A 15597-nucleotide genomic window follows, 5' to 3' on the forward strand; every position below is an offset into this window, starting at 1 on the left:
AGACACCTCAGCATCACATGGTGGAGTGGGAGAGGTGGAGTGCACAGGGGGGATGTGCAAATACAAACACACGCGCACACACACACACACACACGCGCACACACACACACACACACACACACACACACACACACACACACACACACGGTGCTTGTGCCCCCCAGCACCCACAAACACAGTTTCATACATAGAAACCCTCACACACACACATAGATGAAATGCTGGCATTTTAAAAAGTCTAACCGAAACAACTTTTATTTCTAAAGGACTTTAAAAAAGCCACTGCATTATCTATTTCAAATGTCTTACATCTGAAAACTTCATAAAGAGAGTACCATTAAACAACAAATTATACAGCTGGTAAAAGTTTATTTATTTACAGCCAAGCTATTACTGGGTCTTTCAAAAAGAAGGCCATTATTTTGTAATTGTCACTAATTGTTACACAGAAATATGCAATGACAGTATTAGTGTTGCTACACATTAGCTACACATATTTTCTAATTCACTTAGAACAACGTCTAACAACCAAACAACATCAAACGAAGCAATTTAAAAGCTTCTTCGAGCTGATCAAAGCCAGATGTGATTGAAAAAAATTCACACAAGCTTTTGTCATTTTCATAACTGAGCTAATAGCACTATGGTGGTTATTTAGTGATTTAAAATCACAAGGTAACACTGATTACCCACTTAGCAGTTTTGTTTACCACACATGCTAATATCTGTTTTCTGCCTGGTGCTAGCAAGTGCTAACAGTTATCACAGTTTGCAAACATTATGAATAAGGCTGTCACAGCAGGGACAATGTAGAACACTCACCATTTTGTAGAGGTCTGAAACGCTTATCTGGTCTGCATCCACCATTTCAAAGTCTTTCCTCGGTACAAGATCCAGGCCTAAGTGTCTATGGAACAAATCAAAGGAAAAAGAAGATTTCATTGGGCCTTAAAGGGGCCATTCTAAAAAATCTTGATCAAAGTACCCAGTTTAAAGTAGCTAACACGACTAATCAAAGCAAGCTTTGAGCGGGGAAAAATAGCTTTCCACCTGTTGTGGTGGCTCTAACACTTGTTAAGGATGTTCATATCTTAACTTCTGTTATGTGTTGCACACACTTTAATAAATATACATTAGGACATCTTAATACCTCCCAGAATACCAATCATACCACTGTAGCACAAAACCCATTTCAAAATCTGTTAGTATTTCTAGTTTCCACTTATTCCACTTAGTGAGAATGGAGGGCTGATGAAAACAGACATCAAGGTACAATCATAATATAATTTATAATTAAAATTTAAAAATAACTCGAGCTACTAGTAATGCCCTAAACAACCAGTGAGCTGTCGTTCAAAGTCATGCATCTCCGTTTGTGTGACTGGTTTTTGCTAGTTTAAACATGGCATGTTTGTTAGGAGAGGGAAGTGAAACATAGAGGCACATTTAGGTGGAATGTTTTATTACAGAGCCTGTGCATTTTTTATTTTATTTTAATTTTTTTACTTATCTGGAAATAAAGAACATGGACCTTCTACACATCAAGCTTAAGTGTTTGGATATTAATCTTTTATGAATCAGGCATTAGAAGAGCAATGAAGAATAAGAGTCAGGACCCAGCAGCATGTCCCTGAGGTGTAAGGGGTTTACCACTTCAAGGTCCTCCAAACTATATGAATATGTTTGGAACATATGGAAGCTGCAACATGTTAATTTACAACAGTCTACATTTTCTCACATTTCCATTATTCCCATAAACAGCAAGGTTTGTATAAATGCTTCTAAATACAGTGGTGGGGAAGAAAATAAGATAGACACAGCTGACACTAAAAGTCAGGGGATTGGGAATGAAAGGGAGGATTCTGGGGATTGTGGTTCACTGGAAACCAGTTTGGACTCCCCATCCTTATGATTCCCCAAGGTAATAATTTGTTCATTAAGGCATGCATAACAAGTGATATATAAATTGTTATTCCACTAACCAGAAAAGCATATAAGAGACTATCACCACTATGGCTAACCATCTGACATTACCATAAATCAGCATTAAGATACTGATTACCAGCTGTTTCCATCATAGGAAATTCCTTACCAACATGCCATTGGATTGTTGACATGTAATGAAGCCAAAAAAGCCTTTGTGTCATAATGAACAGACATCTTTGTTGTCACCAACTCTTCTTGAAGTAATAAATATGTTTTCCTGATTCACAGTGCCGCCATGCTAGTTAACTTCATGATTTATGATTTTCCCTTTTCCAACATATTAATGGTTAAATGATTATGGGTTGAACAAGTTGACTAAGGTGTCTAAGAATAGAAAACACTACACTGTAGAGAGTTCTGTAGAACTGGGAGTGTAAAACACTGGATCTGGCCATACTGTGGATACTGATTCATTTATACCTGACATATGAAATGGTTATGTGTGCCATGGTTATGTGTGCCATCGGGGTATTATAATAATGTAATATCTAACATGCCCTATTAAAAATCACTACATAATATGTCTCTATGATTTTGGATGAATGTTTTTGGATTTATTATTAATGGTTAACTAAGACCTTAAGTATTGACCTTTAAAATGTTGCCAAGCAGTCAACAAGTAATTACTTTAAACAGGAAATTTTCACTCTTTACTTCCTGCTGCTGCACATCTGACATGTTTCATTGGTTGCTGCTGAACGTTACACTTTAATTTCTATTTTTTAGTGCTCTAAGAAATAACCAATGAGGGTGGAAATGTCAGCTGAGACAGGCAAAGATGACAAATTGTACCGTAACTTTCAAAAGCTCCTAACCAGCATCTGGTTTGTCCTTAACACCTGTCTAACATTCCAGTTGGTATATGCCACTGACCCCCTTCCATTTCATCCCATTTACCTTGCCCTGACCACCGCACTCTGTTGACAGAGGGGTGGCTAAAAGTGCCTCCTCCTGCCTCACTTGTCCAAGGACAAGTGGCCTTCAGAAAAGCTCAGAGTCTGACACACTTCAGCCTGCCAGCGGCCACAACTCCCCAGGAGTGCTGCTTTGGATTACTGCCTACACCATCGTCCTTCAACCCAAACCTGTAAAACGAATCAGCTAACTGATAGATCATTTGCGAAATCTTAATACACTGGGTATGTTAAAATTACATATATTACTCAGATATTCCACTCCTTTGATATTATTTAATCATTCCCTTGTAGAAGAATCAAGTGTGCCAAATGATATGAGCACGGTGAGTCTAGACTGATAATTAGTGTTACTTGATTAGAAATCCGCATGTATTGCTACTTAATTTATATTTTTTCACAGCTTCCTCTCTCTAGAAAAGGAGTGAGGTATAAAATGTAGTACAATGAAAATTTAGGTTAACTCGATTAAATGTGGACACTGGTTCCACATGAATTGTTTACTTTAACAGTGCCTCGTACTTAAATTTAATCCGTAATCTGATCCAGTATTTTCAAAAATGTCTCATTCCCTTTTGTTTCACTTTATGAGAAGCACAGCAGGCTACCATGGCATGACCGTGAGTGACAGATGTTAGTGTTTTGCTAATTCCTACATCTGAGTTTATTTAGAGCGAGCAGAGTGCGGCAATAATCCATCTCCATCTCTGTGCCCCGCTGACTGAGTGCTCGGGAGGCTGCGGTCTGTCTCCCGCATGGTGGCTCACTGGTGGTGCTTGTTTAAACACTGACCGATTGAGCAGGGATCACTGAAATGGTGGTGGAGTGATGCAAGTTTTTCCAGGGAGAGGTACTGATCATCTTGGATCTCCAAACCAGAGGCAGGGCCTCCTCGAAATGCCTTTTTAAAGAAGACACATGTAAAATTGAATTGTTGCTGGGTTATTTCTAAGGTCCAATGACCAGCTAAAAACACTTCTACACTGTGTGCTGTAGTGGTGTAATGCCACATTAACACAAGGCATCTCACTTTGTTCTTCAGGTCCATGCTCTACAATTTACAAAAGGATGTTATCCATACTGGTTATGCAGATGACAAAGATATGTGTCATGTTTCACGCCAATCTTACATTCAGTGACCTTGTAATTAACAAATAATTAAAATTAATCTAATATTAGAAATTTCAAGCAATGGTGACATTTTTTTGAGAGTAAGCTTCCTTAATAATTCATCTGCACCAGGGGTTTGCAGCTCAGGTCCTGGAGACACAAAGTCTGGCACAGTTTGATGATTTTCCTGCAAAAACATGCCTTGTAAACATGGCAATTAACTAATGAGTTGATATAGGTATATCTGAGCAGGCTAATTACCAAACTGTGCTGGACTCCAGGCATCTAGGAGTTGGGCACCTGATATATATGCTCAGTGCTCGTCATTAACCTCATCATGCTCCTCACTATTAGTTCAAATTAGGTACATTATAACGAGGGGAAATTAATAACCCCATTACAATGCAGGGCACAATAAAACAAAGGGAATCATTTCCCGTCACCTTGTCTTTGCTGTATTATACATGCAGACGAACAGCAGCTCCAGGGTCAGGCTATGTGTCTGTATGCACATGCACAGGCAAGCCTGGGTAATTAACAAATCAATCAACCATTATAGCCTACAGCCGGGTAAAAGAACTACACATATTCATAGAAACCAGATCCAGGACCTTGCTAGGCAAACCAATGACTCCTACTGCTAATGGGAAGTTAATTGTGTGTACTCTCTTATCTATTTTAAAGTGCTCCATTCACTTTGAATCTTTTCTGACCAGAGTTTGACCTAAAGGAACATGACCGCATGTTGTGTGCTACTGATACAGTTGTGTTTCTAGGTGAACTGTAACAAACAGGTTGAGATGAGGAGGCAAAACAGCCAATCCACTGGCACTAATTTACATGGAATGGTCCATTTCAGTTTATAATCTGTAATGTAATTGAGCTTAGAGAGGTGCCTAATAGTTTGCCATCTGCAAATGGAAATGTAAAGCATCTGTTCTCCATAGGAGAGATTTCAGAATGATTTCAAAAGTCTAGAAGTTACAAACTAGATATAATGACTAAAGACCTGAAGCTTCACTGGGGTTCTGCAGCCTGTAACTTTAATTTGATATTTTTTTTACTTTGAATCGTTATTGGTTGTGCTTTAGGGATTGACTTGGCAGCATTGATACAGCCTAAATCATTGGCCTGAAGACAATGAACCCAAGCAAAGACATATTTTGTTTTATGTTTATTTTGAGGGGTGGTGGGGGTGGTTGTGGAGGTTATGAAAATAGAAGATATTCTCATTTATAAGCACAGAACAGACAGGAGTGGGTTATGAAGGGGTTAAGCTACAATTGGGGTTAAGCTACAATGGCCATACACAGTGGGCAAGGGCCCTCTCGTCCAAGATCTGACTCCTCTGGTACCCACCTGATTACAAGCATCCATCACTCAAGCATCAGTAGCCATAACCACTAACACAAACGACATGTGATACGGCACATGGCACAACCTCGATATCTGTCTACATTCAGACAGAGGGCTTTAGCAGCACCTCAACAAAGTCAATGGTTTAAACAAACCACATGGAAGTGTCCTAATGCCCTGCTGTACAATGGCCAGTTTGATTCAATGCCACCTTTTGCCCACTGGCTTCTGTTCCTAGCTCTGTGAGAATGCAATGAAAGTGACTTGTTGAATAAGAGGGAAACTAGTACATAGTCTAACAGGTTTGTTCAGTCCAAATAGTGACTTAAAGATATGCTAAGTGAAGGTGCATGCCCAACACAACTTGCCTTTAAATAAAGATGTATGATGCATAAAACAATCAGTGTTAAACATGGCAGTGAACTGCAACTAGAGAGCAAGACGGTTTACCCCTTCATTGGCCACTTGTAACATACTGTAATAAATAATTTGCATTAAAGTTAAATACTTATTTAAGATCATTGACAATCTTAACAGTGGGAAGTGTAAGCCAAACTCTGGTCTATGAAGACTTGTACTCGTCTATCCCGACTGTTGTACACATCTGTGTTCTCTCACTGAGATAAGGGTTATACAATAACAATGGCCACTTTGGCCCTACCCCACCTCAAATGATCAATAGTTAACCAGGACTGTAAATCAATGTCATACCACCAGCTGTGAATTCCTGCGGCTGGGAGATACCAGTATGCAGTTAGGTTTGATTGGTCAGAGGTGGCAAACCCTGTTCTTAATCAAGATAATTCAGAAGCAATTCAAAGCCTAGGAGTGCAGGGTTTTTGAAGGAGAGTTAGAGTGGAGCTGAGGGTGGAGCTGAGGGTGGAGAAGGGGCAGAGCCGGTAGATGGAGGAGTTAGGTTTGAAGAAATCTCTCTCAGGGACTGTTCTGTTTCCTTATCTCCCTCACTTTTCCTCCTTCTCTCCCTCACTCTTTCTCTCCCTCTCTCTCTGTCTCTCTATCCATCGACTAGGTAACATTCAACTAGTATTTTGTTTTCTGCATTAGTAATGTGTAACTACTTGTTTTTATTATAATTATAAATCCTTTGTTACAATAAACTCATGTGAAGTTCAGCTCTTCAGACAGCATTGCTTAAGTACTCAATAATTACACTCAAAACCCAGCTATAGTTATGAGATTTGCTGACACCAATTCCCTGTAAAGTTTTCGATCTGCTGCAGGTTTACTAGGTTAAACCATAACTTAGGCTAAACAGTAAAGCTGGAGGCTGTTTTAGTATTAAAGAACTTTATAAAGTTGGATACGCAAATTCTTATGCTTGGCAAGAGAATTTTCTCTTTCTAACACATTTTTAATTCTAACATGGAGTGGGATAAATTCATTCAGGTTTACAAGCATTAAACCTTCAACCACACCTATTTCCATGGTTGGCTGTAGGTAAGCAGGGTAGGGGGTTGTAACGGCCCATTCTTCCTCCATGATCTGAGGATCGCCACACGGCTTTGTTATTGTTTCTGTTTAACGTGTCACCATATGCTCCTGTGCACCCAGCCCTCACACATTGCCACACCCCCCTCGTTAGCCTGTTACGTGCTGCACCTGCCCCTTGTTCACTATCTCGTTAATGCATTTAAACCCCCGTGTTTACTGCCTCTTTTGGCGTGTTACACTTTCATTTTGTATCGGTTCTGTGTCTGCGCCCCATCCTTTTACCTCAGTGCTCGCAGCGTCACAGGTGTAAATAAATAGAAAAGCAAAAGTGTTGTTAAAATGGTCTATAAAAAATGCATCTTCACTGTCAAAAAATATGAAGTCAGATTTTGAAGTCACTGAAGGGTTCACATTGAGTCAATATGTAGGACTCTTAATTTGCTTTGCTTTGCACCTTGGCTATCATAAAACACTCCGGCTACTTACTCATTTCCCCAGTCGAGGCGCACGGTGATGTGTCGCTTGACCTCGCGCACTTGATCCTGGGTCAGGTGACCGGAGAGCATCTGCCGTCTCAGGTCGATGAGCTCATTCATCACGTGGCGCAGCTTATAGAAAAGGTCTACTTTATGCTTCTGCTGGGAACAGTATGAAGAAGTGGGGAAGAAGAGAACAAGGGTCAGAGTAGGTAGGCTGTTTCATCCCGAAACGCCGTGACTAGCAGGGCACTGGCTGGCATGGTGACACCAAAGAGAACTCTGCAACATCGTGAATGTAAAAGTTTGAAATGACATTGACCAGGTCACCAATACACATTACTGTACATTTGTTTATAGACAACAGTCAAATAGGGGAAAAAAAAGAAATTCTAGTGCATTTTGGAGAAACACGGACATGGCTTTGTTTCTATGGCATTTGAACTGTCTCAAGGATCTTACTCGTGCGCAGGGCAATTTTACGTTAGATGGAAACGTCCAGGTGAAGTAGACCGTCCAAATAGGCAAAATCACTCCTTTGACATGCTGCAGCAGTGACAGCTAAGTGGACAATACACAAGTCTAATGAGACCGCCGCTCTCATCCAGGACTCTGAGGGTCACAGAAAGTGAATTCCCAGTCCTACCAGAATGACAGTGCAATCATTCCGACATGATATTCATTTCTTCATGACTTCAAATACCAGTTATGACACTATAGCACAGAAACAATCATCATATTTTAGGTCAATCAACACACACTTGAATGCTATAAGCTTTTTATTTTTAAAAAGATTGAAACATTTTTAAGTCTTTCCCTTTACGAAATGAACTTAATGATAGCCTGGTTTTAAGTATGGAAACACATAACTCATTATTGCTTACCAGATAATTAGAAAATCTGTAAAATGTTAAGTAATCACTTTCTACTTTAGGCTTCCTATCAGATCTTGGATTAACAACTTTCCTGATGAAAAAACCTCCTGTTCTCTGGTGTAGCAGAAACTGTCTGCAATGACTCTGAACTCATTGGGGAGCTGTACCTGAGATTTAATCCAAAAGTTCAGGACACAGGATGTAAATCCTATGCATCCTTAGAATTATGACCCACTTTGACTCCCTTATTCTATATTATATATGTGTGTGTGTGTGTGTGTGTGTGTGTGTGTGTGTGTGTGTGTGTGTATGTGTGTGTGTGTGTGTGTGTGTGTGTGTGTGTGTGTGTGTGTGTGTGTGTGTGTGCGTGTGCACGCGTATATGGACTTTTTCCTTTGATGTACCTTGGCAAAATGCTTCTAAAAAATCTTCACCTTACATGTTCTCTGGCACTTGGCTCCCTGGTGCTAGATTTCTGGTTCGCTTGTAAATGTGTAAATGTAGTCCTTCTCCTGCATGAAAGCCTTCATGACTTTTGCTCCCAAAATGGAATGATTTTCATCCCCAAAGCTAGAGACCAGCTAACACATAGTCCCATGCAGACAATAAAAGGCTTAATGTGGAGTGAGTTATGCTGGGTAACAAACTGTTCAAAAAAGCAAATATTTTGCAGAAATAGAGCACCTGTATCTTCATGGGAAGTAAAACAATACACACCAAGTGAAAATGCAAACATTACCGTATTAATAGATTAACATTATTCCCAAATACTGCATCAAAGCACTATAAACGTAGCTGAGGCCTGCAGCCAATTATATATTCATTTAAGAAGATTAACTGAAATTAAAAACAAATTCCTACGCTTCCAGTTAAAGTCCTCTTCTCTGGTGCTGGACTCATCTAACAGGTGAGATGCTGGGTGGCTGATATTTGCTACACAAATGGAATCACTCCCACAGAGTCAGAGTACAAAAAGCAGATTCATCAGTGTTTTCGAACACTCAGCGATCTCTCGTTGGACTTTCTCTCACTGGTTTCGGTGGAGTGTGAAGCTCCAGTGAATGTTTCAGCCAGATGTGATATGCCTGATTCTAAATGATGGAAAACAGTGATTTTAACTCAATATCTGTGTTGAAAAACTTCACAGGTGTGATGAATTGAAGACTTAAAGTGTACCTGCTATCTTTGTAAATAGAAACATACTGACCCTTGTGGGGAATGATATTTTAACAGGACCATTATAAGCCATTTCCTCACAATGTCACCCATAGGCAGACGTCTTACTCAAACTAGGAATTGTAAACCCAGCTTCATGTCAACTCCAACCTGACCAACACACTTGAAATAAAACTTGAAAATGATGAGTTAGAGATAAACTAAACAGTTTGAAGTCCCAACAAACCTATTCAAAAAGAGTCAGTTTGAGACAGGAACCCGAAGCCTGTGATCCTATTCGAAATCTTGAGCTAACAACTGGACTAATGTTCCTATGTTATACCTTATCTCAGTAGCTATATTCTGCTTGGTATGACAGTTACACTGGCCTTTTCTTTCTGTTTTTCTTTTACAATCACATCCAATGTTGCACTATATTCTGCCATTCTGTACAGCCAAGCACACTGGCTGATCTATAGTTGAAGTCTACAGCTCGGGCCATGTCTGTCTGGCCTCCTCTGTGCCATTAGTGTTTACATGGCTGCCTCTGTGGCCCCCGGGAAATGTAGCGGAAGACAGATCCATGCCATCGCCTGTCTACTCTGCACTGGATACCACCACCCACCTGGTGCCCTCCGTGCCTGGGACATCTCTGGGTGACATAGCTCTGAGCTAGCGAGCCTTCCAGGGTGGCCACATTGGACCCATGCACGCAGGCCAAGACAGCCCTTGTATACAACTGCATTGGCACACATATGCTTGCACATGCATTTGCACATGCTTTTGTACATGTGTTTGGACATGTGTTTGCACATGTGTTTGGACATGCTTTTGTAAATGTGTTTGGACATGTGTTTGGACATTTGTTTGGACATGTGTTTGCACATGTGTTTGGACATGTGTTTGGACATGTGTCCGGACATGTGTCCGGACATGTGTTTGCATGATCTGTATGGAGCCCGAGACAATATTTACTGCACATGCCAGGCTAATAGGGGGATATACAAATGTTTCCCATCTTAAAAGCAAGAATGCACAAGGATGTCCTTGTGCTTCCTTCACACACTTCACTGCCAGTTCAGCCCACTGCTGACGGAGCTTCCTTTACTGCCCAAGGGAGCAGGGGCTGTCTGTTATATACATAGCAGCATTGACATGTTTCTTCACATGTTTCTCCAACAATATAGCATGATTGAATGTTGAGGGAAACATACAGGCTACTAGGTGCTGCATGAACTGCTATCCTATAAAAAGCACAGACAGTTTAATGTCACTATAGGCAGATAAATAAAGTAAGATGTAATGAGCAAAAGAGAAGCGACAATAGGAAATTAAGGTAATTCAGAGTCATCTCTTCATGACTTACATAAAGAGTTGAATTTATGCTGTGTAGTGCTTGCGTCTTGCCTGCTGATTTCTGCTTTCGTTCTCTCTCTCTCTCTCTCTCTCTCTCTCTCCATTTCAATCAGATGCACTTGTTTTGAGGTCTCTCTGCTGTGTGTGTGTGCTTGTGTGTGTGCGCCCGTGTGCGTGCGTGCCTGCTTGCCTGCTTGGCATCATCTCTGATCTGCTGCAGTGCTCCCAACTGGCACATTGATATTTCAGATGGCAGAATACAGTGGTGTGAAAAAGTGTTTGCCCCCTTCCTGACATCTTATTTTTTTGCATGTTTGTCACACTTAAATGTTTCAGCTCATCAAACAAATGTAATTATTAGACAAAGATAGCACAAGTAAACACAAAATGCAGTTTTTAAATGAAGGTTTTTATTATTAAGGGGGGGAAAAAAATCACGTTTTCACACAGGGCCACGTAGATTTGGATTTTTTTTCTCTTAATAATAAAAACTTTCATTTAAAAACTGCATTTTGTGTTTACTTGATGAGCTGAAACATTTAAGTGTGACAAACATGCAAAAAAATAAGATATCAGGAAGGGGGCAAACACTGTATCCCTTAGTGTTAGGACCTATAGCGCTTCCACACAGATCTGAGATCAGTTTTGCCATCTAATATATTATCCACAAGATAAGAAAAACGGCTGAAGGCAGGTCCAAGGTCAGGAAAGTCAGAGTGGTATCAGACAAAAGAAAAAACACAAAAAATAGCTTTATCTAAACATTTTCTCTGTGCAGTCTAACATGATCATAAAAGAGGGTTATAATCTGCAATGCAAATAGATTTTTAGCTCAAGATAATATAGTTGATCAAATCTCAGTAATAAAGCTCAATCCCATTGATGCGATTTAACTGATCTGGGTCTTTCTGGCTTCACCGTGTTAATGCACGCAGATTTCATAAGCCAGAATACTGCTGTGATCATATTTTGAACAAGGCTTGAGTTGGACCTTTCCTTTAGTTCTGAGTGTAGTCAGTAAAAAGGATTTTGATTTCCTCACTGAGTAGATTAATAAAATTGGATTTTACTGGAAGGTCATAACCTGGTACTTCTAGTTATCAAACAAAAGGACCAAATTGTTCTCTCTTTCTGGCATACACACAGACTTATATGTATGCACATATGCGCACATGTTCACATGCACACACACACACACACACATGCATGCATGCAAGCACACCATAGCAATCCATTTACCTTTAAAAGGCATATTCATCAGACTTAACAGCTCAGTAGCACTGATATAGTTTTAAGGTAAATGCATTAAGAACTAAATATGCCTTTCAATAAGCTTTCTAACTGATTAGCTGATTAACACCCAAGGCTAGCATAAGCTTCCCTCAATACACTGCCTTTTTGCACCAGCCATACAGCTTCTCGGATTTAAGGTAAATGCCTACAATATGCCCTTCAATAAGCTTTCAAAGTAATAGAGTATAAGTGCATAAGTGTTTCAGCCACCACAGAGCTAACTTCACCTACTGTCAATTAAGCATCTACAGACCACCAGGACCTTCTATCAGCTATGAGCCCGCAGTCAATCATGCACCAGAGGCAGCAGAGCTACTGACAGGGATATTTCACCTGGGTAATGACTATGCAGAAGAGATGCTGAAAGACTTTAAACTTCAGCAAAGTAGAACAGGAACATCAAGTGTCATTCAAAAAAAAATGTAGTGGTATCTACCCTGCAAATCTTTGTTTATTCTCATTTACTGAACAATGTAAACATTTCACAGAGTCTCTTGTCACATAAATATCCTGCACAAAAGACGTGGACTTCTCACGTTATATCTAGAAAAAGGTGTGTGTGTGTGTGTGTGTGTGTGTGTGTGTGTGTGTGTGTGTGTGTGTGTGTGTGCGTGTGTGTGTGCGTGCGTGTGTGTGTGTGTACGTGTGTGTGTGTTTACTAGAGATGGTGTGCTATGGCACATGTACACTAGAGATATGTAGGGACCATGCAGTACACCCAGTTGCTGTCTGGCTTTAAATGAGAAGAAACTGGCTGGCCAGACAAAGCAGGAACACCAACTGAAAACGCAGCAGACTGAAACTACTGATTATAATGCACTTTAGTGATGGGAGGCATAGTCAAATCTGAATTTCTAAAGCAACATGGAGATGCCTGACAAAGTTTCAAATGGTAGGCGTCTTAATTGCAAGCACATCACTCACACAAGAAGCACGCTTCTTGAACAGTGGCAAAAATAAGAACGGCATATGCCAAAGAAAACTGCCATTAGTCGCGAGCTGAAGGTCTTTGTGGCAAACTCACAGACAAGATAGGTACTAAAAAAAACACACAATGATGGCTCCAAGGATAATGTATATAGCAGAGCTTCTAAAAAATTTAATTCAATAACTCGTGCGAAAACTGATTCCCTACTGGGACCCAAGAAAGTGATTACTACAGACAATTTTAAAACAATGGCAATGACCATAAAAAAAAAGGTTACTTGCTTTTGTTTTGACTCATGCATATTTCTCTCACAAACATTACAGAAAAGTGGAAAAGCAATACATTACCCAAATAATTATCTCAAATAGAATATTAGAGCTAAAACACTGACACTGTACAGGCTTTATACAAAGCTGTAGCAAAAAAAGGCGGGAAATAAAGCTGCCATCAGTAAAACTGAAGTGGACCTAAATTGAAAATATGAATGAGTACACCCAGAGAATTTGTAGAGATGTCTTCTGGGCTTGTTAGGCTAGAGGCGCCCCTACGCCAGTACGAAATGAATGGGGCAACTGAAGCTAAAACAAACAATTAAAACAGCTATGGAGTGCTACTGAGTGCTCATTGGTGGAAGTGCTGGTGCTGGAGTAGCAGACGTGCTAGCATGCTACTGCCCAGAATACATTTGCTGCAGACAAAAAGTATATGTACAGGACAAATTTTTTTAGCTCAACTCACCCTTCAACTTTGGCAAAGTTCCTGAAGCCGCTCACTGATTGCGCAGACCCAGGGAGAGCATACGTGTGCACAAGCAGTGATTGACACTCCATCAGACACTCCTCCTGATTCCGACTGGTTGTTGGGTACAATGGATTCTTGCAAATGACATTAGGAATAGGTGGATCCAGAAGGACCTGATTTTCTCACAGATTATCTGTCTCATGTATTACTTTCAGGACATAGCGACAGGTTTAGCACACATGACAAAGTTATTTTGATACGGGTTACCTACTGCAGCTTTAACCAAGCTATATTAATCATTAATATTTGTAATTTAGAACTGATTAACACCCAAGGCTAGCACAAGCTTCCCTCAATACACTGCCTTTTTGCACCAGCCATACAGCTTCTCAGATCAGCTGTAACAGAAAATTGCACCTGCATGGCAGAATATAACAATGGAAGACAACTCTTGCCTGTTTTGCAAACTATCAGGATGCAATAGGGTGTACATTTAAATGACAACTATACATCTGCCCCTGCTGAGTTCACGGCCAGAAATAGCACGAAGACATCTCCCATTAATGCTTTGTTAGTTCAGTGGGCTAGATCTGCACAATATGACTGCTAGATTATCCACCCTGGGACAAGAAAAGATGCACACTGCCAGTTTTCACACTCTGACCTCCCCTGCACACAAACATGAAGAGTGCTCTCACTCTCCAGTTGCATAAGACAAATCAAAGACAAGAGAGAGTCCAAATAAATCCTCTAAGCAATATTTATAGCACAAACCTAAGTTCACAGAAACATAGCAGCCTACATGTAAAGCCTATCAGGAACTATATGAGACAAATTTCCTCATTTTACTTTATGTAAACATAACACATTTACAATTCAACGCAGAGAGAAGTATTCCATTATTTCGAAACTTAACCTTTTGCTAGCTTCAAATGTTCCAGATAGCATTACTCAAATATTGGACGTGTTTCCAAAACTTCTTCTTTCTTTTTTTCTGTAATTTTTTAACCACCCACTATCTTTGCTTTTTCAAATACATGTGTGGGCACAGGGGAGGCCGTAGGTGGAAAAACTGGCCAGTGCAGGTGAGCGTTAGTGCCTGCGGCCACGACGCCACTACGATTGCACAGAAAGCTCTGAGTCAGCCGCCGGTGAAGGGTGGGTTTGTGCCGGGTCCACTCATACAACATGTAAATACAGGACACAGGAAGCACCTAGTCTTTCTTCATTTTTTTATTCAGCATTTTAAACCACATTCTCTCTGTTTTTATTTACACCTCAGAACAGAGCCGCATTTTGTCACGGAACTCCCACGAGTCACGTGGTTTTGCCTGCCGCGTGCAGTGGGGAGGTCTTGTTTGTTTGTTTATTTGTAACCACGCCTGCACACACCTGCACCTGGTTAGTGTTTTGTCTTTGGGTATTTAAACCCTCGTCTGTGTGTGTGTAGCGCTGTTGGTCGTTGCCTTTGTTCATGTTCTCGCAGTTTACGTGCTTGTTCGAGTTCACGGCGTTAATGTTAAACGAATTCGGGTCCGTTTTCATTATGTCAGTGCCCGTGTCTGTGTTCATTGTTTACATTATATGAGTGCCTTTGTCTTCCTTCTTTTTCAATAAACGTCTGCCTATGTCGACGGAGTCTGTGCGTCCTGCTCCTCGCCCTGCGGCACTCGGGCTGTTAGACATTTAAAGTCTCCCAAGCTTTAATGCTAGTCTGCTTCCTGTTCTGAGGATATTGATGTGGTCACACATTTCAAAGCTTAGGTCAGATAATCTTTCTAGCATGAAACATCAGCTGGTTAAAGTATGAAGGGCGTCTTCTTTGTTGAAAGCCTCATTAAACTCTTGTCCACAGGGATTCCACCACAGCCAAGCTTGAAATGTGCTAATGGGTGGGTTGAAGTTTTGAAATAATCTCACTTTGAAATGGTACGGTTTGTGTCGATGACATTTTT

At 40.5% G+C, this 15597-nt stretch overlaps 1 protein-coding gene across 4 annotated transcripts in view; it reads right to left on the bottom strand.

Moving 5' to 3' along the window:
* dock3 (dedicator of cytokinesis 3) overlaps window positions 1-15597 on the bottom strand; it is a 157251-nt gene that overhangs the window by 60936 nt on the left and 80718 nt on the right. For all 4 annotated transcript variants that reach the window (XR_014119320.1, XM_081705151.1, XM_081705152.1 and 1 more), the window contains exons 6-7: window positions 7305-7456; window positions 823-907 (exon numbers count right to left, since the gene is read on the bottom strand). Coding sequence is in view for 3 of the 4 variants with exons in the window: in XM_081705151.1 (XP_081561277.1) it covers window positions 823-907; window positions 7305-7456 (237 nt within the window). In the remaining variant the exon portion in view is untranslated. The remainder of the gene's footprint in view (window positions 1-822; window positions 908-7304; window positions 7457-15597) is intronic.

The sequence above is a fragment of the Electrophorus electricus genome, chromosome 22 (assembly GCF_041902795.1).
Source record: "Electrophorus electricus isolate QZ-2024a chromosome 22, ASM4190279v1, whole genome shotgun sequence".
Taxonomy (NCBI): Eukaryota; Metazoa; Chordata; class Actinopteri; order Gymnotiformes; family Gymnotidae; genus Electrophorus; species Electrophorus electricus.